Source organism: Ursus americanus, chromosome 18 (genome assembly GCF_024610735.1).
Source record: "Ursus americanus isolate L20-20 chromosome 18, mUrsAme1.1.p, whole genome shotgun sequence".
Lineage (NCBI taxonomy): Eukaryota > Metazoa > Chordata > Mammalia > Carnivora > Ursidae > Ursus > Ursus americanus.
In genome coordinates this window covers 28,227,245-28,254,480 of record NC_142144.1, presented here as the reverse complement: position 1 = coordinate 28,254,480, position 27,236 = coordinate 28,227,245, and the positions used below count along the sequence as shown (strand labels likewise).

The window sequence follows — 27,236 nt, the reverse complement described above, 5'->3', positions numbered from 1 at the left end:
TTAATTATGAGTGTTATTTTTTTCAAAATTTCTTCTGCATATCTTGAAATGATCAGATGAATTTTATTTGTTATTTGGAGTAATTACATGGGTTGATTTACATATGTTAAACTAATCTTACATTCCAGAAAGTAAATCTCAGTAACCATGATGTCTTTGCCATTTTATATTATTGTTCAGTAAGATTACTTATCAAGTTGTTAAGGAATTTTTGTGTCTGTGTTAATACAAGGTTTTGGTCTATAATACTCATTTCTGGTAATGTCTTTAAGAAGTTTTGGTGTCAGGGTTATTTATATTGTTCTCAAAAATGAGTTAAAATATCCTTCTCTTCCTCGTTTCTGAAAAGTATGTATAGAATTAGTATTTTTCCTTAATTTAAAAAAATTTATCGGTAAAACTATCTGGGTCTGTGCTTTTCTTTCTGGGAAGGTTTTTAATAATGGATTCATTTTACTTAATAATTATGAGGCTAGTCACGTATTTATTATTTAATCATGTGTCTGTTTTGGTAGATTAGTTTTACATGGAACTCATCTATTTCACTTAAGTTGCTGAATTTATCGCCATAAAATTGTTAATAATATTCTCCATTATCCTTTAAAATCTATGTAATTATAAAATTTGCATCAGTCCTGATATTGGTAATTTGTGTTTTCTCTTTATTTGTCAGTCCTTCTAGGAGTTAATCAATTTTAATAATCTTTACAAAAAATCAAATTTGGGATTTTTTGCTCTAATTTTGTTTTCACTTTGATTCTGTCTTGTTCTAACTTTGAATTTATTTTGATATTTTCTTAATTTTAATGCGGGGATTTAAAACACAGTCTTAAAGGTGCCTGGGTGGCTCAGTCAGTTAAGCATCTGCCTTCAGCTCAGGTTACGGTCTGTGGGTCCTAGAATCAAGCCCTAGGTCAGGCTCCCTGCTCAATGGGGAGTATGCTTCTCCCTCTCTCTCTACCCTTACCCCCTGCTCCTCTTCTCTCTTTCTCTCAAATAAATAAAATCTTTTAAAAAAATGTTTTAAACTTTTTTCTAATATAAGACACTAAAGCTATAAATTCTCTTCTCACCTTTTTGCAGTATTCCATAATTTTTGATGCTATGTTATTGTTTGGTTGCTTCTTTTTTATAAGTGTGAATTGTGATTTCTGTTTGACCATTGGTTATTTAGAAAGAACTATTTTAAAAAAATATTTGTGTATTTTCTATATAATTTTGTTTTTGATTTCTAATTCAATTTTTTGGTGATTAAAGAACATGCCCCAGGGATTATACAAGGAATTAATGGATCATACCTATGTATAATTTTTTAGATCTCAACTTTAATAATATTGTTTCATGAACTTGAAATGTTTCCTCTTTCAGAGTATTTAAAACAGAGATGTTCATAACCATGGTTGAACATCAAAATTTCTTCAGGACAGTATAAATGACCATTGGCTAGATCCAAACCTAGAGATTTAGATATGGTGGGGCAATTTTAATGCATGTTCGCACTTAAAAAACAACTACGTGGATGGAGCTAGAAAGTACCATGCTAAGTGAAATGAGTCACTCAGAGAAAGACAAATACCATATGATTTCACTCATATGTGGAATTTATGAAAAAATAAATAAATAAGGAAAGGTTAAAAAGAGAGAGAGAGAGAGAGATGAACCATGAGAGACTATGGACCCCGGGAAACAAACCGAGGGTTTCAGAGGGGAGGGGGTAGGGAGAGGGGGTAACAGGGTGATGGGTTTTAAAGACGGCACATGTGATGTGCACTGGGTGTTATACGCAACTAATGAATCATTGAACACTACATCAAAAACTAATGATGTACTATACGGTGGCTAACTGAACATAATTAAAAAAGAGAGAGAGAGAGAGAGAGGAGGAGAGGCCAAGCAAGAAACAGACACTTAACTATGTACAAACTGATGGTTACCAGAGGTGAGGTGGGGGGGAGGATGGGTTAAATAGGTGATGGGGATTAAGAAGGGCACTTGTAATGAGCACTGGGTGTTGTATGGAAGTGTGGAATCATTATATTGTACACATGAAGCTAATATTACACTGTATGTTAACTAACTGGAATTTAAATAAAAACTTTTTAAAAAAACAAAAAAAAACACTGGACTAGATAACTTTTTGATTATATATCCTAAATTTTATTCAATTAAATCATTTAATTTAATAAAAAGATTTATTTATTTGTGAGAGAAAGAGAGCATGAGTGGGGGAGGGGTTGAGGGAGAGGGAAACAAAGAGACTCCCTGCTGAGCCGGGCTCAATGCCAGGACCTCAATATCATGACCCCAGTCAAAATCAAAATCCAGACGCTCAACTGACTGAGCCACACAGACGCTCCTATTTTTTTAAAGATTTGAAAGAGAGAGAGAGAGGGCAAGGGGGAGGGGCAGAGGGGGACAGAGAGAGTCCTAAGCGGATTCTGCACTGAGCGTGGAGCCCAATGTGGGGCTGGATCCCATGATCCTGAGATCACTACCTTAGCTGAAACCAAGAACCAGGAGGCTTAACCGACTGTGCCACCCAGGTGCCCCAAAATCATGTAAATTTTTATAAGGTGACAAAAATGTGTCAAGTTTTGTGTTGGGAAACAGAGCCTAAATAAAGATATTGAGATATTTATTTTAATGTACTTTATTCCTCAATTTTTTTTCAATTTGAGTATAGCTGACATACAATGTTACATTAATTTCAGGTGTACAACACAGTGATTAGACTTCTCTATACATTATGCTATGCTCATCACAAGTGCACCGTACCATTTATCACCATACAACACTATTACAGTATTATTGCCTATGTTCCCTATGCTGTGCCTTTTATTCCTATGCCTTAGTCATTCCATAATTGAAAGCCTCTATCTTCCACTCCCCTTCCTACAATTTGCACCTCCCCAAGCAACCAACACTTCTCTCTGTTTATGGATCGGGTTCTGCTTTTTGTTTGTTTATTCACTTGGGTTTTTTGTTTGTTTGTTTGTTTGTTTAGATTCTACAATGTACTTCTTTCTTAATACTTACGTAATGTCAAAATAAGTAAAATACTATGTGAGCATGTGTGTTTGTATGTGTGTGTAAGTTCAAAACTCACATGTGATCATTGTTGGTTTCTGTAATGTAACAGGATGTTGTAAAATAATATTCCTCTATCAGATCTTAGTATATGCCTCCATTACAAATAAATAAAATGGGATTATAGAGTTCTTCTTTGTGAGAATAAACATGTTCACATAGTACTAAAGCAAATGGAAACTTTTAAATGAAAAATACGTTAAACATACTTTTATTTCTCAGATGTTCCTAAAGAACAAAAATTTTAAAAAATTAAAATCCATGTAAATACTTAGAGTGCACACTGACACACACACACACACATACTCATTCACAGACATACAAGTATGCCACTGAATGATTTGGATTTGCTTAAGTTTGAGAATATTTTGAGGACCTGATTTTGCTTAAGCTGTGCTTTTAAAGTGATGCCTTTGCTAAAATTTAATTTCAAGAGAATCTGGAGTATGAGATAGAGAAAAATAATTCAACCATGAATTCACAGTTTTTAAAAAAGTCTCTATTACCGATATGGCAAAATTTGGTAATTTTTAAAATGTTTCTATCTACTTTGTTTTAGTTATGTTGAAGTTTGTGCTAAAAACACACATTTACTCATCTCTATTTTTTTCTAGGATGAAATAATCTTATATAATAGTAGAGATCTGAGAATGCAATATATTTCTCTAGTTGGTGATGGCAAGTGCTTACACACAATGATCATTAAATACAGTGATTTTATATAAATTAATTAAAACCTTTCCCTCTTATTTTAATAGCCAAAAAATAAACTTTGGAACATATGATAATTACATTCCAGGTAAGAAAGAATTCAATATTTATTTTTGAAATATGATTAATTTTAGGATTATGATTACTTTTAAGGATAAATTATTATTATCCTCTATTCAGGATGATAAAGCAGTAGCTCATGGAACATCATTAAAAATCAACTTTCTCATGGACTTGGCAAACACTTTCTAAAGATACTTTGTTTTTGAATCCAACAAAGTTTAAGCAAATATGTTCAGCAACATAAAGGTGTTATGTTAGAAATCATACATGTTAGAAATCATACAATCAGATAATCTTACAGTTGAAAAGTAGTATAGAAACTGAATCAACAATTCACCCATGTCTGTAATGACTTCTACTACATTCATGATAGACTGTAACCCCCTTATAATTGGCCAAAAATTCACCAATCTGATGTTGAAGGACTTTATATATTGAATGATTTTCCCTCATATATTGAGCTTAAATATGCCTTTCATTCTGTATATTTTCTCATTGATCCTGACTGTTTTCAGGAGATACACAACGTGTATTTTCTCTTATACAAAGTATTATACTGCACATGTTTAAATGAAATGAAAATCTTTCTCACTCCTATTAATACCCCAAACATCTTTAAACATTTCTCTTATAGTTTCCAGGTAACTTTTCCCTCACAGTCACAATTCTGTACATACTCTTTATTTGTAGTTTACTTCATTAATATGCAACTTATAAAAACAATGTCGTTCTTATGTGTATAACATTTACTCTTGTAGCTTGGAAAATTATTCCTAACTAAAGGAACCTTAAGCATTAGCATTTAGATTCAATCATATATATTTACTGAATATTTTAAAACAAGTACTGTCTGTACTAAGTACTTTGGAGGCTACAGAAGTAGTTATCATATTTTCTGATCTCCAAAGAATTGTATTCTAACCAAAAGAATCTAAAGCAAAAATCAAGACTGGGAGAGACAGATGATTAAAAAAAAGCAGTAAAGATCTTTCTTGCATTTATATTACAGAGTATATTAGTTTCACAATGACTATGTAGTTTTCTGTAAAACTGATCAAAATAGAAAATAAATTTTTATTTTCATATATTGATAGCAGAGAATTTCAAACATAAATAAATAAATGAAGCCATAATTTGTATCATTTGTTCATTCATGGAATCTATTATCTTACTGCCATTTTAGTTCTGATGAAACATTACTTACTCTAAAACACTTAATGTTTTCTTATTTTAGTCAGTGAATTAAGCAAAAAATCATGGAATCAGCAACACTTTGCCCTGGGATTTCCCAAACCACCAAGGCCAGGAAAAAAAAGGAGATCAAAACCATCCCAATTACGAGACAATGCAGTTCCTGTGAGTATTGGAAAGATCATATAATTTTACTAGTGCTAAACTTGTGAAACCATGTATAGTTATATGTGTTACAGATCAGCGCTGACCAATGGGATTTCTGTGATGACAGAAATGTTTTATGTCTTTGCATTCCAGTGTGGTTATTGAACATTTAAAATGAGGCTAGTACAACTGAGGAATTGAATTTTACATTTCAATTCAATTCAATTCACTTGTGGCTTTTAAATATATTGGACAGCACAGTTAAAGGTAATTCAAATTCTACTACATGAAGGAAGTAGATATATTTTATTTGCATTTCACTGTATAAACATTGCCCCTTATTTCATATGAACTATTTCTTTAGTAACCCCACACTATAGAAAATATGTGTCTAAGAAGCACAAAAATCTGGAGATCCTAATGCTACAGTTAGTATGAACATTCAGAAAATGTCCCCCGGCTGGGGAAACTCCCTCATTAGAATCATGGGATTATATCATATCTTGATAAAGTTTTAATGCTTCCTCATTTTCTGTAATGTAGCATTTAGGATTCTGAATATTAGAAGATAAGTATTTCTCAATCTAGAGTCATCATGGGATAGGAAATGCTTAAAAAAAAGTTTCACAAAAGTATCATCAACTCTTGCTTATTTTAGGGAGTGTTTCCAGTAAGTAGTGATCCTAGCTTATTCTGTCATCTCACACTCTTTGCTTTTCCTTTCTTTCTTTATTCAATTTATTTTTCTACTGTTTGTTAACATCATTTCCAAAGTTTGCTACTTCTGCAATTAAGATTTTGCAAATACCTGGTTAGGAGGTGAAAATAAAATGCACCATTCTGCACAAATTCTTGTGCACCAAATGTTATAGTTTTTATTATTGTAGTTAGCAGGAGTTTCAGGGTTGTAGTTTTAACTATAGGTGGCATTCCAAATTCCAGAGACCTTGTATGAAATAACAGAGACCAGGATATGTCTGAACATAAAACTATTACATATTAGAGAACAATTAGTTTCTGAGTTAGCCTAGGAATGGAAAGTACGCAAGATATTCTAAGAATTCTTGAGAACACTGAGAAAGGAAAAAAAAAAAAAAAGCCGTCTCCTGATTGTGAAGAGAGATTCGGATATGTCATTAGTCAGTGAGGTCTCTACCAATTTTAACATAGTATCTTAAGGGAATTATGATGATCCTTTAAATTGAAATAAGGCCCACAATGAGACATGGCTATCCGTTAGTCCAAAAAAGAATGAAACTGGAAAAGCAGAATAAACTATGACATCTACAATTTTTCCACTATTTATCAAAATCTAAAATCTTTTAATGGCTGAAGTTAAAATGCATTTGATATGTGGTAATAAAAGCTGTGTAACATACAAATTGTTCATTATTATTCTAACCAATATTCCAGATACATGATTCAGACAAAATAAAAGAAGGTCCTAAACGACCATTATGGATGCACAGTTCTTTAATGAGAATTTCTGAGAGACCATCTGAGTATTTAGCTGCCAGGAGGCAACGTCCATATAAACCAACCCATCGCCCAAAGGAAGATGCTAAAGTAGCAGACGTAGAAAAACTTGTATCTCCAGAAACAGCTAAGAAAGGTAAAGAGGACAAGCAAGCAGACAAGAAGGGCATATCGGAATCAGAAACAGAACCCACAGTTTTAAAGGAGACAAAATTAACTAAGAGAGAGTTAAAGAAAGATAAAGATAGAGAAACAGGAACTAAAGATGAAAAAGATGTTGCAAAAACAGATGCCAAAAAAGAAAGAAAAGATTCAAAGAAGGGCAAGGAGTCAGGTACAGAATCTGAAGATGAAAAAAAAGATGCCAAGAAAGATGGCAAAAAAGACAAGAAAGCTGCCAAGAAGGGCAAGGAGTCAGGTACAGAATCTGAAGATGAAAAAAAAGATGCCAAGAAAGACAAGAAAGCTTCAAAGAAGGACAAGGAGTCAGGTACAGAATCTGAAGATGAAAAGAAAGATGCCAAGAAAGACAAGAAAGCTGCAAAGAAGGGCAAGGAGTCAGGTACAGAATCTGAAGATGAAAAGAAAGATGCCAAGAAAGACAAGAAAGCTGCAAAGAAGGGCAAGGAGTCAGGTACAGAATCTGAAGATGAAAAGAAAGATGCCAAGAAAGACAAGAAAGCTGCAAAGAAGGGCAAGGAGTCAGGTACAGAGTTTGAAGATGAAAAGAAAGATGCCAAGAAAGACAAGAAAGGTTCAAAGAAGGGCAAGGAGTCTGCTACAGAATCTGAAGATGAAAAGAAAGATGCCAAGAAAGATGCCAAGAAAGACAAGAAAGGTTCAAAGAAGGGCAAGGAGTCTGCTACAGAATCTGAAGATGAAAAGAAAGATGCCAAGAAAGATGCCAAGAAAGACAAGAAAGGTTCAAAGAAGGAAAAAGGGTCTACAGAATCTGAAGATGTGAAGGATAAGGATGGGAAAAAAGATTCAAAGAAACCAGGAGAGAAAGATGATCAATCAAAAGACAAGAAAGATGCAAAGAGAAAGGGGAGTAAAAAAGATAAGAAAGATGAAAAGAAGGCTGGTGGGACAGATACTGAATCAAAGGATGATGCTAAGAAGGATGCTAAGAAGGATGCCAAGAAGGATGCCAAGAAGGATGCCAAGAAGGGCAAGTAAGCCTTGAATAATAATTCAAAAGCATTTGATAAACAATTTTAAAGTAGCCTGAAACTGAATATGAGTGACAAGGGGATTCAAAGAATTAATCAAATAATTTTTAAAATGGGACAAAGAAGAATACAAAGAAAGACTGAGAAAAACATAAAATATAAGAAAGATATGAAGAATTAAGAGATGATTCATTGAAGGACTTGAAGGATACTTATGCTAAGTCTGGGAATATGAAAGAGTAAATGAAAGATCCCTAGAAAGGTTCAAAAAAGAATATTCAAACAGGATGTAGAAGTTAATGACACTGAATCTGTGGATACAAAAGAATAATAATAATAATAATAATAATAATAATAATAATAATAAAGACTTTGAAAAAATCCAAGGAGGCAGATGTTCAATCTATAGTATCAAAGTCTGAAGCTGCATCAACAGATTTAAATAAAGAACGGCAGGAGTAATGAGGGGAAGCCAAGAAAATTTCAGAAACTGTAATTCAGAATAAATGCAAATACAAATCAGATGTAGCATTCCTTAAAAAAGAAAGAAAGAGAAAGAAGGAAAGAAAATATGATTTCCTTGTGAACCTATACCACCATCACTGAAGTGTAAACAGCCACAACCAGGTTGATGGATGCTGAATGTTCCACTTCCAAGCCAAGATAAGCACACCTGGTAAGTTAGTTTTGTTTTATAATAAGCCAAATTGGGTTAAACAATAATTGAGCCAATTTAAAGTTTGAATTGAAATCTACCATTCTTATAAAATTCTGTGTAATCTGCTGACTGTGTTTTTACTGGAATTTGGCAGAATTTAGTAGCACTTACTTTGGGCTTTCTCATTAATAAGAAATTACTGATGAATTTAGTGAGAATACCACAGAATGAAGACTTTAAAAGTATCAACGAAAAAGTTAAGTAGAGTTATTTATCATGAGAGAGAAGACTGGTTTATGATACATGATAACTTTAACAATTACTTTCTTATCTAGAGTTTTTTTTTTCTTTAAACAGAAAATAGTAGCCAACTTCTCTCCATTTAAAACAGGATGAAAATCAAAATTTTCCAAATTACCAATATAGGTAAATTTAAACAAGGCATATTAAAGAGATGCCTGATAAATTGCTAATACATAGTACAGAACCAAATTCACCAGAATTCAACAAAGTCTAACAGAGTGAAAGCATCTACATATTATTTAGATGTGAAAACAATTAACTTTATATTCTTATAACTATATTAAACTCTCTTGTGATCCATAAGTTCTATTAATGTGAAGACAAATAAAAAGCAACATAAAGCAAAATGCAAAACTCTTCAAATATCCAATTAGTAACAATTAAATCACTTTATCATTCTCTCAGATAAACTCAACATTGTTGCAGAACTTTCTAAGTGATTTTCTCTCCCTTTTATCCCTCACAGTATAAATTCTGGATGCAAAATAAAGCTTCTCCTTGATACTCTTAGTTCCACGTGTTTTCCAGAACTGGCTTTCTATGAATAAAGAGGTATAATTGGGTTAGCTGCTCTTTAAACATTGGCCCCTGTTACCCTACAACAACTTCTGAAGGATTCATGGCCATCTGTAATTTGTGGTCATCCAGGTGGCCCTACTTGGCAGATCTGAATCAGCTGTAATGACAAGAGTCAAATCCTGCCCTGATATTCTTTCCCTCTTCCGAGAATTCATTCTTCCTCTCCCTCTGCTTATAAGTAAAATTCTATATTCAGATTTTCAAAATTTTCTGGAAATGTTAGCATTTCTATGAGGATTTAGGGAATCATTTAAAAAAAACCCTATTCCTCTAACAAAAAAGCCCTTACCTTATTTTCTAACATGGTATTCAAAATCAAGTTTTAGATTAAAATTTAATGTATAGTGTAAGAATAATTGAGCTCCTACCTTTACTGATCTACTGAAATGCACGAAGGTCCCCCCAACCTCTTGGAGTTTCAACTGAAGTGCCTTTTACCCTAAACCCTCTTTTCTGTCTATATATTTCTCTAAAATTATTCCATTCCATTCCCATGGCTTTATACATAATTCTTATTATGTTGAAATCTACATTTTAAATCCAGTACTGATTTTTCCACTCAGTTCAAAATCATGTGTCCAAATATTAAGTTAAAGCATCTGCTTGACTGTCTTCCAGACATCTCAAAATTGACATGTCCCAAAGAGAACTCAATACTTCTCCACCCAAACCAGTTTTCCCCAGGTTTTTACCAACCCCGTAAACGATGCTGATATCTAACTTTTGATTCAATAAAAAATGTGTGGGTCATTCATAATTCTCTTTTTTTCTTTTTCACCATGCTTATCTATTGTTAAGTCCTGCCTGGCTATCACCAAAATATTTGAATTGGTCTACTTCACTCCATTTCTATCACTCCTACACCAGAAAGTCCAATCAGGCATTATATTTCACTTGGAAATCCCAAAGCCCACTACATGCATGGAAAGACACCTACTTCATTTCTCACCACCACCCAGCATCCCATTCTCAACACAGAAATCATCATGTTCCTCCATTACTCTAAGTCTTCTAGTGTACAGATGTTACATTTAGCATAGCTTTTCTTTTGCTCTAGCTTTAATAATCTGGCTTCTGACTACTTATCTGCCTTCATGTGGTAGCAAAATTGTCTACCAGGCTCTTGTCACACTGGATTTCTTTCTATATTTAACTACAGATCATGATGGTTTCAAGGCTTCAAACTTGTTCCCTGTGCCTATAACCCAATTCTTCTAGAACTTCATATTGCTGACTCCAAATTATTTATTCTCAGCTTAAATTTTTATATTCAGAGCATTTTTAGGTTCACAGAAAAACTGATGAGAAGATACAGAGATTTTCCACTTATCCCCTATAGCCACACATGCATAGCTTTCCTCCTATTTGTCAACATCCGCCCAGAGTAGTATATTTGTTACAATTAATAAGCCTGCATTGATGTATCATCATCACCCAAAACACATAATTTATATTGGGTTTCACTCTTAGTGGTGTACATTCTATGTTTTTTTTTTTAATGTATAATGACATATATCAACCATTACAGTATCATACAGAGTAATTTCATTTTCCTAGAAATCCTCTGTGCTTTACTGTTTCATTCTATCCTTCCCTTTTATGACTGGCAACCACTCTTTACTGTCTCCAGAGTCATACAGCTGAAATCATGAATAGGTAGCTTTTTCAGGCAGGCTTCTTTCATTTAGTTATATGCATTTAATATTCCTCTATGTCTTTTCATGTCTTGATAGCTCATTTCTTTTTAGCGCTGAATAATATTACATTGTCTAGATGTACCACAGATTATTTATCCATTCACCTACCAAAAGACATCTTAGTTGATTGTAAACTTTGGCAATAATGAATAAAGATGCTATAAACATTCATGTGCAGGTTTTTGAAAGGACATATATTTTCAACTTATTTGAGAAAATACCATGGAGTGCAATGGCTGGATTATATGATAAGAATATGTTTAGTTTTCTGACAAGTATTTCTGCTTAATAAATTGCTAAGAGGGGATCTTATGTTAAGTTTTATTACACAAATGATTATAATACATAAAAAGGGTGGAAGGAAACTTTTGGAGGTTATGGATATGTTTATGGTGTAGACTGTGGGGATGGTTTCACAGGTATATATGTGTATACTTATTTCCCAAATAATCAGGTCATCAGGTTGCATACATTAAATTTGCACAGCTTTTTGAGTGTCATATATTTATAGATATAGATATAGCACACACATATAAAAAAAAACTTCTGTCTTTCATAATGGCTGTACCATTTTGTATTTCCACTACCAATGAATGAGAGTTCCTATAGCTCCATACCCTCCCCAGCATTTTGTGTTGCCATTGTTTTAGATTTTGGTCATTCTAATAGGCATGTAGTGGTATCTCACTGTTGTTTTGATTTGCATTTCCCTGAGGGCATATAATGTGGAACATTTTTTCATATGTTTATTTGCCAGCTGACTATCTTCTTTAGTGTACCTGTTAAGGTCTTTGGTTTATTTTTTGATCAGGTGGCTTGTTTCCTTGGTTATTGAGATTTAAGAGTTCTTCTATATTTTAGATAACAGTCCTTTATCAGGTATGTCTTTTCCAAATATTTTCTCCCAGTGTGTGGCTTGTCTTTTGTTCTCTAAACAGTGTCTTTCACAGAGCATATTTTTTATTTTAATGAAATTTAGCTAATCATTTTTTTCTTTCGTGGATTGTGTCTTTGGTGTTGTATCTAAGAAGTCATCAGCAAACCCACAAACATATAGATTTTCTCCTATATTATCTTTTAGGAATTTTATAGCTTTGCATTTTACATTTAGGTCTGTAGTCCTTTTGATATAGACATATTTCACTGCCCACTCTCTCATTATTCCTTCCCTATTACCTAGTAACTTCTATCTTCTAACATGCTTTATTCTTCTATGTAACATAAAAAACCACCGGTCTGTGTTTCTGTATCTATTTATCGTCTAAATCATGTATAATATATTGCCTATCTCTCCCACAAGAATAAAAGCTCCACTAGGAAAGGAAAATTATGTGATTTATTTACTGCTTGTACCTTCAGTATACAGAACCATCTCAAGCATGTAGGACACAGTCATTAACTATAGGTTAGGTAAATGAATAAATACAATTTGGAGTACCTAGTGAAAAGTATGACTTACTTGGGGTGAGCCCTTCCAAAATCCCAAACTGGAACGTACCATTCTCAGTAAAGTCAAACCAAAATGATTATCAGTGTCCTTTCAAAAAGGGGAAAGTCCAAAAGAAGGTAGTTTTGATGGTTAGTGGCAATTTGGACAGCAGGCTGCAGTGTTCTTTTAATGTGATGATGTATGGGAAATTTTATGAACTATATAGTGATTTTATGAACTATGTGTCTATACAGGCTACCAGAACTTCTTGGTGTTTGTTTTTTGTTTTTTTGTTTGTTTGTTTTGTTTTGTTTGTTTGTTTTCATTTTTACCCTGATCAATCATGCTTGCTTGTTTTTGTACAGCGTGAATACTGAATATTGCAAGATTTCTAATCATGGGCTGAGGATTTACTTATGTTCTTTATTAAGGTGAGAACATGGATTTCTACATGTTATGCTTTTTTTTTTCTTTAGAAAACTTACTGTGGCTGTTTCAAATTTTTATAATTTGTAATGAGGACTTTTATAGTACTCATACTGATGGATTTGAATACTTTTTAAGAACTCTGTTTTATGTAGGGGGAACAAACATCACATTATGACCAATATAAAACAGACACTGATTTTCTAAAATTGTAAGAACTGTTAGATATTATCAGTTTCTTTACTTGTAATAAAATCACTATCAACAATTTTAACATATAAATAATAAATACTAATGTAACACTTTGTTTTGCACTCAAAACAGTATTTCCCACCTGTGCTTCACAGAGCTAAAAGTGCCACTTCTCTATTTTATAGATGGGAATAGTTCAAGCCTTGTCCTAGACTTTTAACATGCTACTCCAATTGAAAAAAATCAGGGATGGCCTAAATGGGTGCTGGGTATTAAAGAGGGCACTTGTGATGAGCACTGTGTGTTGTATGTAAGTGATGAATCACTGAATTCTACTCCTAAAACCAATATTGCACTCTGTGTTGACCAACTAGAATTTAAATAAAACTTTGAAGAAAAAGGAAAAAAAATCTACTCATGCCTGTATTACAATCCACACTATAGTATGAAGTAGACTTCTGGAGATTTACATGACCTCTTTTGCCATTCATTGTCTCCTTTCAATTGTTCGTAATCATGAGATTCTTTCAAAGGGTAATACGTTATCCTTCCACGTCCTCAGTGATAGCCACATTGCAGTATACATATTAGTTCCTTAAGAAATGTTGCTTTAAAAAACTAGTTGGATTATAAACATTTTCTCCCATTCCATAAATTGCCTTTCACTCTGCTGATTGTTTTCTTTGCTGTGAGGGTATCTTTTGAAGTAGTACCACTGGTCTATTTTTGCTTTTATTTAAAGCTTGTGCTTTTGTTGTCAAACTCAAGAAAAGCACTGTCTACAACAAAGTCATAAATATTTTCCCTTAAATTTTCTTCTAGGTTACAATTTTAGGTCTTATATTTTAGACTTTGATCCGTTTTACGTTGATTTTTGTGTACGGGGTAAGATAAGGTAATTAATTGCCCATTTTCATTCTTTTGCATGTGAATATTGTTTTTCTAACACCATTTGTTGAAGAGACCCTTTTTTCCCCATTGTGTACTCCTGACACCCCTTTCAAAGCTCAGTTGACTATATATGTGTGGATTTATTTCTGGGCTCTCTGTTCTCTTCTACTTATCTATATGTCTGTTTCTCTGGAAGCACCATATTGTTTTAATTACTGTAGCTTTGTAACATATTTTGAAATTGGAATGTTGATTTCTTCAGCTTTGTTCTTCATTAAAATGGTTTTGGCTCTTTGGGGTCTTTTATGGCTACATATAAATATTAGAATTTTTTTCCATTTTAGTAAACAATGTCATTGACATTTTGATAGGGGTTGCACTGAATTCAGAGACTGTTTTGGGTAGTACAGACATTTTAACAGTCTTAAGTCTTCTAATCCATGAACACAAAATGATTTCCGCTTGTTTTTTAATTTCCTTCATCAATGTTTTATAGTTTTCAGTATACATAATCTTTCACCTCTTTGGTTATGTTTATTTTTAAGTATTTTACTTTTTGATGTTATTGTAAATAGGATCATTTTCTTCATTTCTTCAGATAGTTTGTTATTACATAACACAACTGATTTTTTTTTTTTTTTACTGAAGTATAATTGACATACAATGTTATATTAGTTTCGGGTGTACAACATATTGATTCAACAATTCTCTATAACACTTAGTGCTCACCATGATAAATGTAGTTACTATCTTTTCACCAAACATTATTATAATATTATTGACCAAATTTCCTAAGCTATATTTTTCATCTCCATGACTATTTATTTTATAACTTCAAGTTATATCTCTTAATACTCTTTATCTATTTAACCCATCCTCCTACCCACCTCCCCATGGGCAACCATCAGTTTGTTCTCTGTATTTAAGAGTCCGTGTGATATAAGTATTTCTAAATATTTTATATAAATTTCACTTATATGTGGAATTAAAAAAAAAACAAATGAACTAAGAAGAAACAAAACAAAGTAACACAACTGATTTTTGTATGCTCATTTTGTATCTCATGAATTTACTGAATTTGTTAATTTTTTCTGAGTTTACAATAAGTTTACAATAATAATATAGTTCCTTATTATTATATGTAAATTGTGTGGTACAATTCCATATATAAAATTTATAATAACCTTATGTGTAGAACACTTACATTTTTTTTTTCCAGAGAGACAGTTATTAAACATTTATCAGCAAACCACTGCCTGTGCCTCACTCATATAGGGAGAGCAGGGGATTGGTCCATTTTTTTTGTTGTTTTGATTTTAATCTTAGAGAGCACAGTTATCTCTTTTTACTGAAAAATATCCAATATCAGAACTCTGCCTATTTGCCCCTTGTTTTCTACAATGCAAAGGAACTTGGCTTAAGGGCTACTGCAAGGAAAAGAAGGAAGTGATTACCTATTTTCCTTACAAATAAAAGTGTCCTTTAAAGATGGATATAGTTGATGCTTGAACAACACAGTTTTGAACTGTGTGGTCCACGTATATGCAGATTTTTCACAACACAGTTCTGTAAATATATTTTCACTTCCTTATGTTTTTCCTAATAACATTTTTTTCTACCTTACTTTAAGAATACAGTATGTAACACAAATAACATACAAAAATATGTTATAATTGACTGTTTATGTTACTGGTAATGCTTCTAGTCAACAGTAGGCTACTACTAGGTAAGTTTTGGGGAAGTCAAAAGTTATACGCAGATTTTCAACTGTGCAGGGTGGTCAGTGCCCCTACCCCCTATGTTGTTCAAGGGTCAACTATATCTAAACACTGCATTATCTGTGCTAATAATTAAGCTGACCCAAAACAGAGTAGTTGTGCCTTTGAAATTGTTTTCATGAGTTTAAAAAAGTTTTATGTTTGTGATGTTTGGAAGAAAATGACAACTTAATTATTTTTTATTTCACTTTTTAAGAAACCAGTATGTACTCTGAGAACCAGAGTACCTACATTTTTAAATCCATATCTGCAACGTACCAACTTTGTTATCTGCTTAGACAACCTCTCTATACTTCAGTCTCCGCATCTGTGAAATGAATATGATAACAGAATCTACTTCATAGGGTTGTTGTGACAATTTGATTAATGTGTATAAAGTATTTAAAACAGTGGCTGGCAAACAACAGAAGGCTTGCCATTATCATTTCCACTGCTTTTATTACTACAGTTGCTGCTGCTGCACAAAGGAGTCAACTCACTGACATCTGTTTTGAGTTCTAATACTACAAGTTGTGTGATCTTTCCTAAGTCACTTTTTCTGCACCAGCATGAATCTAAGGTCAGGACTCTTTTTACAGTTTACATTTAATATCTTTAGTCAGTGAGCTGACTACTTTCTTCATTAGTTTATTAATTTTTTTTGTGGAGTCTTCTGAGTCTTCTACTTAAAAGTTCATGCTACCTACAAACAAAGATAATTTTGTTTCTTCCATTCTGATTTAAATGCCTTTTATTTTTCTTGCCTAATTTCTCTAAGATTTGTATAACAATGTTGAATAGGAGGTGATAGAGTAGGCATCCTTGCCTTGATAAAGATCTTAGAGGAAAAACTTTAGGTTTTCAAGGTTGAGTATGATGTCAGCCGTGAGCTTTTCACATGTGGCTTTTATTATGTTGAGGTAAATTCCTTCTATATCTAGTTTGTTAAGAGTTTTTTATCATGAAAACATGTTTAATGTTGTCAGATGATATTTCTGCAGCTATAGAACTGATCATATGATTTTTGTCATTCATTCTGTTAGTGTTGTGTATCACATTACTTGTTTGTATATGTTGAACAAGTTGCATTAAACCCACTTAATCTTGCTGTATGATCCTTTTAATGTATTGTTGAATTCAGTTTAGTAGCATTTTGTTAAGGAATTTTTCATCAGTACCCATCAGGGCTAGTGGCCTGTAGTTTTCTCTTCTTGTAGTGTTTTTACATGGTTGTGGTATCAGAGTAATGGTGGCCTCATAAAATGAGTTTGCAAGTATTCCCTTCTTTTCTATTTTTTGGAAGACTTTGGGAAGAATTGGTGTTAATTCTTCTTTAAATACTTGTTATAATTTATCAGACACGCTATCTGGTCCTGGACTTTTTGCTGGGAGGTTTTTGATTCATGATTCAAACTCCTAACTCATTATTAATCCCTTCAGATTTTCTATTTCTTCACGATGCAGTCTTGGTAGGCTGTAAGTTTTGATGAATTTATCCATTCTTCGGGGTTATCTAACATGTTGTTGTATAAATGTTCATAGTAGTCCCTTATGATCCTTTTTTATTTCTGAAACATCATTGTAAATATCTCTTGTTCCATTTCTTATTTTGTGATTTATCTTGTTTTCTTAGTCTCGTAAAAGGTTTTTCAAGTTTATCTTTTCAAAGAGCAAGACAGTTTTGATTTTTTCTATTGTACTTTTTGTTCTATATTTTATCTATTTCTGCTCTAATCTTTGTTATTTCTTCCTTCTCCTAGCTTTGGGCTTAGATCGTTCTTTTTCTAATTCCTTGAGTTGTAAGGTTAGGTTGTTTATTTAAGATCTTTCTTTTCTAATGTACGTGTTTACTGCTACAAGCTTTCCTCTTAGTACTGCTTTTACTTCATCCCATATGTTTTGGTATTTTGTGTTTTTCTTTATCTTGAGACATTTTCTAATTTCCCTTTTGATTTCTTCTTCTACCCACTGGCTGTCTAAGAGTATGTTGTTAAATTTTCACACATTTGTGAATAAACTCATGCATATACAGTCAACTGATCTTTAACAGAGGTACCAAAAATACGCATGACGAAATGACAGATTCACCAAATTGTGTTTTAAAAATTGTATATCCACATTCAAAAGAATGAAATTAGACCCCTAGTTCATACTACACAAAAATGAGCTCAAAATGGATTAAAGACCTAAACACAAGACCTTAAAATGTGAAACTCCTAAAAGAAAACATAAGGGAAAACATCATGACATTATTCTTGACAGTAATTCCTTAGATTTATCATCAAAACAGTCAACAAAAGCAAAAACAAAACAAAACAAAAAAACCAAACCAAACCAAAACAAAACAGACTACTTCAAAAACTCCTACAACTCAGCAGCAAAATGGTCCGAGGACTTGAAGAGGCATTTCTCCAAAGAAAATATATAATGGCCAACAGACACATGAAAATACGCTTGGCATCCCTAATCATTATCCCTAATCTACTCATACACGTTATCAGAAAAACAAAAGATAGTAAGTATGGGTGAGAATGTGGGAAATTGGAACCCATATACATTGTTGATTTGAATGTAAGAGTGCTGTCATATGGAAAACAATATGGAGGTTCCTCAAAAAATTAAAAATAGAACTACCAAATGATCTAGTCTTCCCACTTCTGGGTATATATCCAAAAGAACTGATAACAGGATCTCAAAGGACACCTGTGCTCTCACATCCACTCTAGAATTATTTGAATAGTCAAAATATAAAAACCACCTAAATGTTCATCAACAAGTGAACGGATGAAGAAAATGTGATATATGCATACAATGGAACACTATTTGACCTTAAAAAAGAAGGAAATTCTGTTACACACATCTACATGATTGAATCTAGAGAACATCATGCTAAGTGAAATAAATATGTCACAGGACAAATACTACATGATTCCACTTATATGAGACATCTAAAATAGTCAAGCTCACAGAAACAGAGTGTTATAGTGGTTTCCAGGGGATAGAGGGAGGGAGAAATGAGGATTTGCTCTTCAACAGGTACTAAGTTTCAGTTATACAAGATGAATTATTTATAGAGATCTGCTGTATATCATGTATTAGTTAACAATACCGTACTGTGCACCTAAAAAGTTTTTAAGACCACAGATCTCATGTTAAATGTTCTTACCATAATTAAAAAAAGAATTACTATCTAGGATTAGATGGCTAACCTTTGAAGAGTTACCTACTCTCCTAAAGAATCTCTCATTTGTACCTTTTTCTTGGAAAAGTACTTTTTCTGGCTTTTCAATCTTACAATACCTCTTTTAGATGTATAAAATTTTCTAAACTTTCTAAAATTTGGATTTTATACACTATGTAGATATTTTAACAGGTGAAATCTGAGAGATTATCTCTAATACCCCTTAATGAAGAGACTGAAATCAAATGAGATTGAGTAATATTTCAAGTTTTTATTATATCTCAGTGACAGAATTTGTGTGAGAATGCTGGTCTTCAAATTCCCATTCTACTGTTTCTGCTTATGCCCACTAAGCAAAAATTTTGATTACTAAATTTATGTTTCTATTCACCCTTCTAACAAGGTCATCTCTAAGTTTTCTTTGGTGACTCTACTTTCGGGCTTTATTGGAGATAGAAAAAAAGTTAATGTTCTAATCAAAACCACAGAAATACATATATTTTAATTCTCAAGAAAAATATATTTGACATGTAAAATTTAGCATTTCCTGGTAACAATGATTTTTTTTTAATTTCATCATTAATATGGGTTAAATGTCCAAGAAAACTGAGCTTATTTTTTTCTTCATATAGAGCTCATTTAGTCCTAAATGCATAAATTCTCATGAATATTCTTAGAGATAGGGTCAGTATATTTTCAAGCAGATTGTAAACAAAATGTATACATTTAAATAAAGATTAGAACAATTTTAATTATAATAAATTGATCTCTAAATTTCAAGAGAAATAAGATTTTCTTGCAACAAATTTGGATGAATGATACACTTTCTTGTTACCTGCATTAAAAATTTCTAATTTTAAAGTAAAATGTTTTAGGTTATTAAGTTTGATAGGGGTTCTCTGTTACCAAAGAAGAAAAATTAAGCTATTATTGCAACATTTCTGAAAACTGAACTTATGACAAAATAAAAAGTTTAAAATAAGCTACTGAAAACTAAAACATTCTAACTTAGGCATCATCACTACTAAAATGTTACATTCTTTGTATTTGAAAAAACTTGACAAAATAAAAAGCACTATCTCATATATACATATAATCTCAGATATATATATAAGTATATATATATCAGATATATCGATGTGTTAATGTATATGTATGTGTGTGTGCAATCAAATTAATTCTTTCTTCAGCATTTTTGTGAATTTTTGCAGATGTACTTCATAAAATATTCGCGATGCTTGGATATCCTATGACAAGGCCCTTAATGTAAAAAATTCAAAGTATTGTTATCGGTCCATTTAGATACAGGAACTTTCATTATATATCTCTCTATATAAAATCATCATACAGAATAATTATTGGAATAAAATTGGCTTCAAATTCCTAAGTTCTAGAGTTAATAATTTATCTCCTTTTCACTAAATTAAAATGATTTTTGTATTACATAGACACTATTGTAAAAGAAAGCATTTTCAGTAGAGACATTGTTTAGAAAGAATGAAGCAATAGTCAATACCCAAGGTACATCAAGTTCTAAATTTAGAAATAGAGGTGTGGTTCTGGAGTTATAAATTTTTATTCCATTAATACTGGCTATAAACTCATCCCCAGAGGCAATCATTAATTATATCTCTGTAATGTTATATCATGTAGAGAATGTTATAAGAAAAGAAGATGCTAAACGGCATAGAAATAATTGAAAACATGAGCATGGAAAAACTAAGAAGGAAAGACATACAGAAAAAGGAAATTTTAAAGGCCCTTCCAAAAGTACAACAGAACTTTGTCAATGAAGACTTTTCAAGGTTTTATTATTTAAGGTCTATGATACATACTGAACTTTAATTTTGCTGAATTTTAATAATGTTTAATGGTAGGATGGTATATGAGAAACTATAATTTAGCTCATATGTGATCCTTGTCTGCTGGGCATTCAAATTTCATCAAAATATGCTCTGTCCAATCTTTGTGGAGTATGCATCAGCTTTTGCAATGAATTTTATTTTTAAGATTTTATTTATTTATTTGACAGAGATAGAGACAGCCAGCGAGAGAGGGAACACAAGCAGGGGGAGTGGGAGAGGAAGAAGCAGGCTCATAGAGGAGGAGCCTGATGTGAGGGTCGATCCCATAACACCGGGATCACGCCCTGAGCCGAAGGCAGACGCTTAACCGCTGTGCCACCCAGGCGCCCCAGCTTTTGCAATGAGTTAAAATGTCTTTAAATTATCAATTCAGTTTTCTAGATTTAGAAACATTTCTTATTATTGGCACTACAAAAAATTAATTTAAAATGGCAAACTTATTTGCATGAAAATTTTAATAGATTTTCCATTCTGGCTGTAATTTATTCATGTAACTATGCAGAGTAGAGATGGTCACTTCATTTACTCCATAAATATCTTATTGTATAGTCTAGAGAAAGTAGAAGTACCAAAGATATTAATAAACCTAGATTTTATTACTAGACAATTGTCAGAATTTATGCTCCACTAATGAAAGGGGATTGACTCATAGTTTCAGCCATTCTTCAATTGTATATATAATTACATTTCAAAAAAAAAAAAAGTGCATGAGTTCCCTGTATCCACTAATTAAACTTTATTTGTGCTTTTTGGTAGGACATATGTCATATGGAGAAAAACAGAAATTATTTAGACTCTAATTGTTATTCTATATTTTATTTTAATATTTCTATATCTCACATTATTATACCATACAATAAGTATTAAATTATCAAAAGATTGCATTTAGTAATAAGATAACAAGATATTTTTTCTCTATATATTCAATGTGGAACTTAAAGTAAATCATTAAAAAGTATTATCACATATGAAAACAACATTTCACATTCGGGAGGTATGAATAAATGTTATAATCTAGTTGTTTGAAAAGCCCATTTATTTGCTTTATTAACTGAGTAGCAGTAAAAATTTAGGAAATCTGTTTTTATATCTATGGTCCTAATTCTATATCAGAAACATAAATAATAATAATAAAGTTTAAAAATTTACAAAACTATTAGATACATTTAAAATATAAATCACTACTTGTGTATGTATTCAATTTTATTTCTAGGAGGTATCAAGTATCATTAATGAAAAAAGCAAATAGCAATCACTGAAAAAAAGACAGAAATTTAGAAGTCATCTACTAAGTGAGAAGTCATAGACCACATTACTATAGAACCAGGAAAATCCCGTAAAAGCAATGGCAAAATCTAAAAAATATTTGAATATTATAATCATATTTCAAATCACTAATGAAATGCTTAAACTACAAAATCTTTCTAAATTGAAATAACAGCAACAGCAAAATCAACTAATATTTATTGACCACTATTTGCTAAACATTTTTCTTGCATTGTTATTTAATCCTCATAACAATCCAAATATGTCATCTCTGTTTAAAGCACAGAGAGGTTAAGTAACAGGAATAAATTTTCACAGCTAATGGTAAAACCAAGATTGCAATCTGAATTTAAATCTCATTGGACACGAGGATTTAGACCATGATTTTGTGGCTTAATTGTTCTGAGATTTAGGGGAATTTCCTTAAACACCTCAGCCTCAGTTTCTTCATAGCATCATTTCTGTATATGCAAAAATGTATAGTTATGCTAAAATTACATCATATGTGTAAAGTTCCCACTATATAATTTCTTAAGAAAGGCAACTGTTCAATGCATAATTGCTTGGCACCATTAGTCTCAAAGGAACCTGTCCTGCTACTACTCTCCCCACTCCCTATATCCTTTAGTGTGTCTCTTCATAAATATTGCACTCTAATTATTAAGTTACATGAAGTGTATTTGCAGGAATTTGCTATAGAGAACAAAGACATGGAAACTGAAAACATGCATTTGAATCCTAACTCATCCATTATGTAGTCATGAAGGAGGGACAAGAAAATGAATATAAAACACTGAACCCAAAGCTGAACCCAATGGAAAAATATCATCTCACATCCAAATAGCACTGATTCTAAAAAGCATGAGGAAAAAAATGAATTATGACTGGAGAAAAGGTAAAGGTAAAGATTCATCTGTTTATCTATCCTACAATATTATTAAGGAATTAGTTCTAATAGGATATTTTCCAGAATATCTCATGTTTTCCCCTTATCTTTATATGTCATCAAGAAGTTCTTCCATAATTCCTATTTTTTTATATTTCAATTAATCAGTTTACATTGTCTTATATTCTACTAACAATTGAATAGAATAAGGGAAAACTGATATATCTAGTGTCATATGAATCATATAATAGTAAGTATAGATATAAAGGCCACTAGAAAACTGTTTTATGTATGATTTCTGAAAGTAGTGAATATTGGTAACAGGCTAAATTGTTTTTGCATTGTTTTACTTTAACATTGATACATTTTTTAAAGATTTATTTATTTGAGAAAGAGAAAGTGCCCACGTGCAAACAAGGGGAAAGGCAGAGGGAGAGGGAGAGAGAGAGAATTCCAAACAGACTTCCCACTGAGTGCAGAGCCCCACCTAAGGCTCAATCGCAGGACACTGAGATCATGACCTGAACCAAAATCAAGAGAGTCTGCCACTCAAATGACTGAGCCACCCAAGTTCCCCAGCACTGATACTTTTTAAAACAGTCACACTCATATCCATAAAAGGAGATTTCAATGGATGATGGTTGGAGGTCAAATGATATATACTTATAAATCCACACAAACTCATGCTTAGTCATTATCAAAATACCCTAAATTAGAGGGACTTTAGGCTGGTTAACTAGTATTCAGGAGAGTGGAGTTAAAGTCTAAAGTTAATCTAGACAAGTAATTAGAACATTATTGGACTTAAGGGTTACTTTTATTTTTGTTTAAGATTTTATTTGAGAGACAGAGTGAGCGAGAAGAGAGAGAGCACGCATAAGCAGGGGGGAGGGGGAGGGGAAGAGGGAGAAGCAGACTCCCCGCTGAGCAGGGAGCCCAATGCGGGGACTCCATCTCAGGACCCAGGATCATGACCTGAGCCGAAGGCAGACGCTTAACTGACCTAGCCACCCAGGTGGCCCTGGGCTTCAGGTTTTCTTAGTAGTAGAAAGGCACTGAAAGAAATTTTAATTTCCTAATAAGTTAAATTGTATGGTTTTAAAACTCATTAATAAACTGAAAACAAATATTTTTAATAAATGGCAAGTCATATAGACCAAAGTCAATCTTTCACTGTATGTGCTATTTTAAGCCACAGTAATATAAAATATTACAAATGCCAGAGATATAAACGAAGAAAGATAAGTGATTGCTTGTAATCCTTCATAACATCCATTTCAACCACTGGGAATTATAAAACAATAAGCAGTAAACACGTTATTTCTGAAAAAGAAATGCTTGAAATACCAAATACTTTGCTGCTCTGACAATTTAGAAAACTGATAACCAAGATTTTATTTTTAAATGCCAGCATGCTATGTGAATCCATTTACATGCATTCAAAAAATAATGATGGAATTTAGCTTATCTTAAAGCAAAGCATAAAGAAATAATTATAAGTCAAAATTAAGAGGACCCTATGGTTGTCTCGTTTTACTAAAAATATAGGGAAATATATTTTTCCTTCATGATGATTTTATTACTTTAAGTATTTTCTAATCAGATGGTTTTACTCTTTTTCAAACACATGTTTTTTAATGCACTTTGTCTTCTAATTGTAAAGGCTATACATTTGAGGGCAACCGAAAGAAATTCAAAAATCAGGTGTTACATTATAGAAAAATAACCAGTAAAATAAATTTCCTGTAGTGAATTCAACTATTTACAATGAGAAATATTAACAATTCTAAGAAATTTTAATGGTAGTCACTAAAATCTCTATCTAGAAAATTGTATATTTGCTTTGAAAAATAAACTGTAGATTTCAATATTATGCTTCTAAAATTTTATGAAAATAAGATAAAATTTATGATGGATTTAGTATTCAAGAGTCATGATACACAGAAATATTTATTAAATAATTACTACATTGAACTTATTTTTTATTGTAAAAGGATATGAAACTAGTATTTTTTCCTACTTTTGGCAATGTACCTTTCGTTAAAACTGATGGCATGTGCAATGAAAACCGTGCAAAATTTAGGTGATTCTACGTAAATATAGAGCATGTATATAAGTATATGTTTGTGTATGTATATGTGAATGCATGTGTACATATATGTGTTCTATTTCAGAAATGCTACGTTAGAATTTTAGGTTGATTCCTTGCAATTCTTTATTCTAGACACATATAAGCATCTCTAAAAAATTAAAAGCATATTTAAATCGACTTCTGAATCTGGGGTAAACCCTGGCAGAAGTAAAGCTTTTCTAGAGAAATTTCTTGTAAGCTAGTAAGCACTTACAGAGTAGATAAATCCTTCACTCCAATATAAGATAGAATTACTCAGAATAAATTGTCTGTGTTTAAGTACTGTCCATAACTTCTTCAGAAGTGCATGATGTGACACGTTTAACCTCATTTAGTTTTGCAATCTAGTTACTTTTCTCAGGACACGTGTGTTGCAATAATTCAAGACAAGCTGCAAACTAGGAAGTCCAACAAACTTAAAAAATACTTTATGTAAAATTCTCTCTCTCCCTCTGTGTGTGTTTCTATCTTTCTCTCCAACCCCCATGATTCTATATTTATAATAGTTGTTAAGAAGTTATGGATTGGTAAAGATAGGACAATGCCTTTGGGTAGTTTGCTCTACTTAGCAAATTAGAAACTTGAACTCCAAAAGAATGAGGGTGACACATCCGAATCCCAGGAGCACATTCTGGTTTTCTATAAAATTATCAAGTGTAGTTTGACATAAATGAACATTCCTAAACTCATGAAAAATAGATACATTATATATCTCCATATTATTTCATATAAATATTATGTTTCACACTAAACAATAAGCAGCCCATTACAAGTATTTCCCATATAAATAAACATCAGTGAAATATTATGAATAAAAATAAAAATAATAATTATACAATGGCAGATTAAAAAACTAAAGATTGGGGCGCCTGGGTGGCGCAGTCGTTAAGCGTCTGCCTTCGGCTCAGGACGTGATCCCTGTGCTCTGGGATCAAGCCCCACATCAGGCTCCTCCGCTAGGAGCCTGCTTCTTCCACTCCCACTCCCCCTGCTTGTGTTCCCTTTCTCGCTGTCTCTGTCAAATAAATAAATAAAATCTTTAAAAATAAATAAATAAATAAATAAAAAACTACAGATTAATACCAAAAGATCATTGGTATTGACATTTTGAAATACATCAAAAGAATCACTAATGGAGAAATAAAAGTTTGAAATGAAAGGAGAGTCACTACCAAAACATGTTTCAGTGCACCAGGGAAATATGATGATTCTAATCTTTGATGCAACTAACAAAAGTATCTTAAAAATATAAAGCAAAAATTGCCAGAATTAAAAGGAGACATAGATTCAACATCCTACTGGGAAAATTTAATTCATCTCTCTCTGGAAATGACAGACAATAAATATAAGTAAGAATTTTGAAAATTCAACATAACGAACACCTAAATATACTAGATACATATATAACTTTATACCTAATAACTAAGGAAATATATGCCTTTTTCTCCAGTATGCAAGGTCCACTCATGAAAACTGATCTCATTCAAAGCTCTAAAGCAAGATTCAAAACATGAAAAAAAAAAAAAATCTGGTCACAAATTAATTGAGTTAAAAATCAAGAGTACACATAATTTAGGAAAATTCTAGTTGTTTGGAAATTAATAACTATCCTTATATAAATAAAGGAATAACATATTTTTAATAAAAGCATGAGGAAAAAGTAATAACAAAACTGTATAATAAAACTTGTGGATCTAATTAAAATTGCAGTAGAGGAGCACTAAAGCATCAGACTTTGGCTCAGGTCATTATCTCAGGGTTCTGGAATGGAGCCCAATGTTGGGCTCTGCTATTGGCAGGGATTCTGATTCTTCTTCTCTCTCTACACCACCCCCACTCCCCACCACCACCTGTCTTCCCCCTCACTCATTCTCTTTCTCTCACTCTCAAATTAATAAGTAAAATAAAACCTTTTAAAAAAATTGCAGTAGAGACTTTCTTTTTTTTTTTTTTTTAAAGATTTTATTTATTTATTCGACAGAGATAGAGACAGCCAGCGAGAGAGGGAACACAAGCAGGGGGAGTAGGAGAGGAAGAAGCAGGCTCATAGCAGAGAAGCCTGATGTGGGGCTCGATCCCATAACTCCAGGATCACGCCCTGAGCCGAAGGCAGACGCTTAACCGCTGT

General features: G+C 32.3%; 1 protein-coding gene and 1 long non-coding RNA gene across 2 annotated transcripts in view; one reads left to right on the top strand and one right to left on the bottom strand.

The window, feature by feature from the left end:
- The window catches only part of LOC148108575 (uncharacterized), a 273,205-nt gene that overhangs the window by 2,740 nt on the left and 243,229 nt on the right, over nucleotides 1-27,236 (bottom strand). The gene's annotated exons all lie outside the window — the stretch shown is intronic.
- On the top strand, nucleotides 148-7,854 carry CYLC2 (cylicin 2). Its single transcript, XM_087869663.1, has 5 exons — nucleotides 148-179; nucleotides 3,846-3,886; nucleotides 5,096-5,217; nucleotides 6,613-7,009; nucleotides 7,166-7,854. Exons 1-5 carry the CDS (start codon nucleotides 148-150, stop codon nucleotides 7,852-7,854), a joined length of 1,281 nt encoding a protein of 426 aa, XP_087725789.1.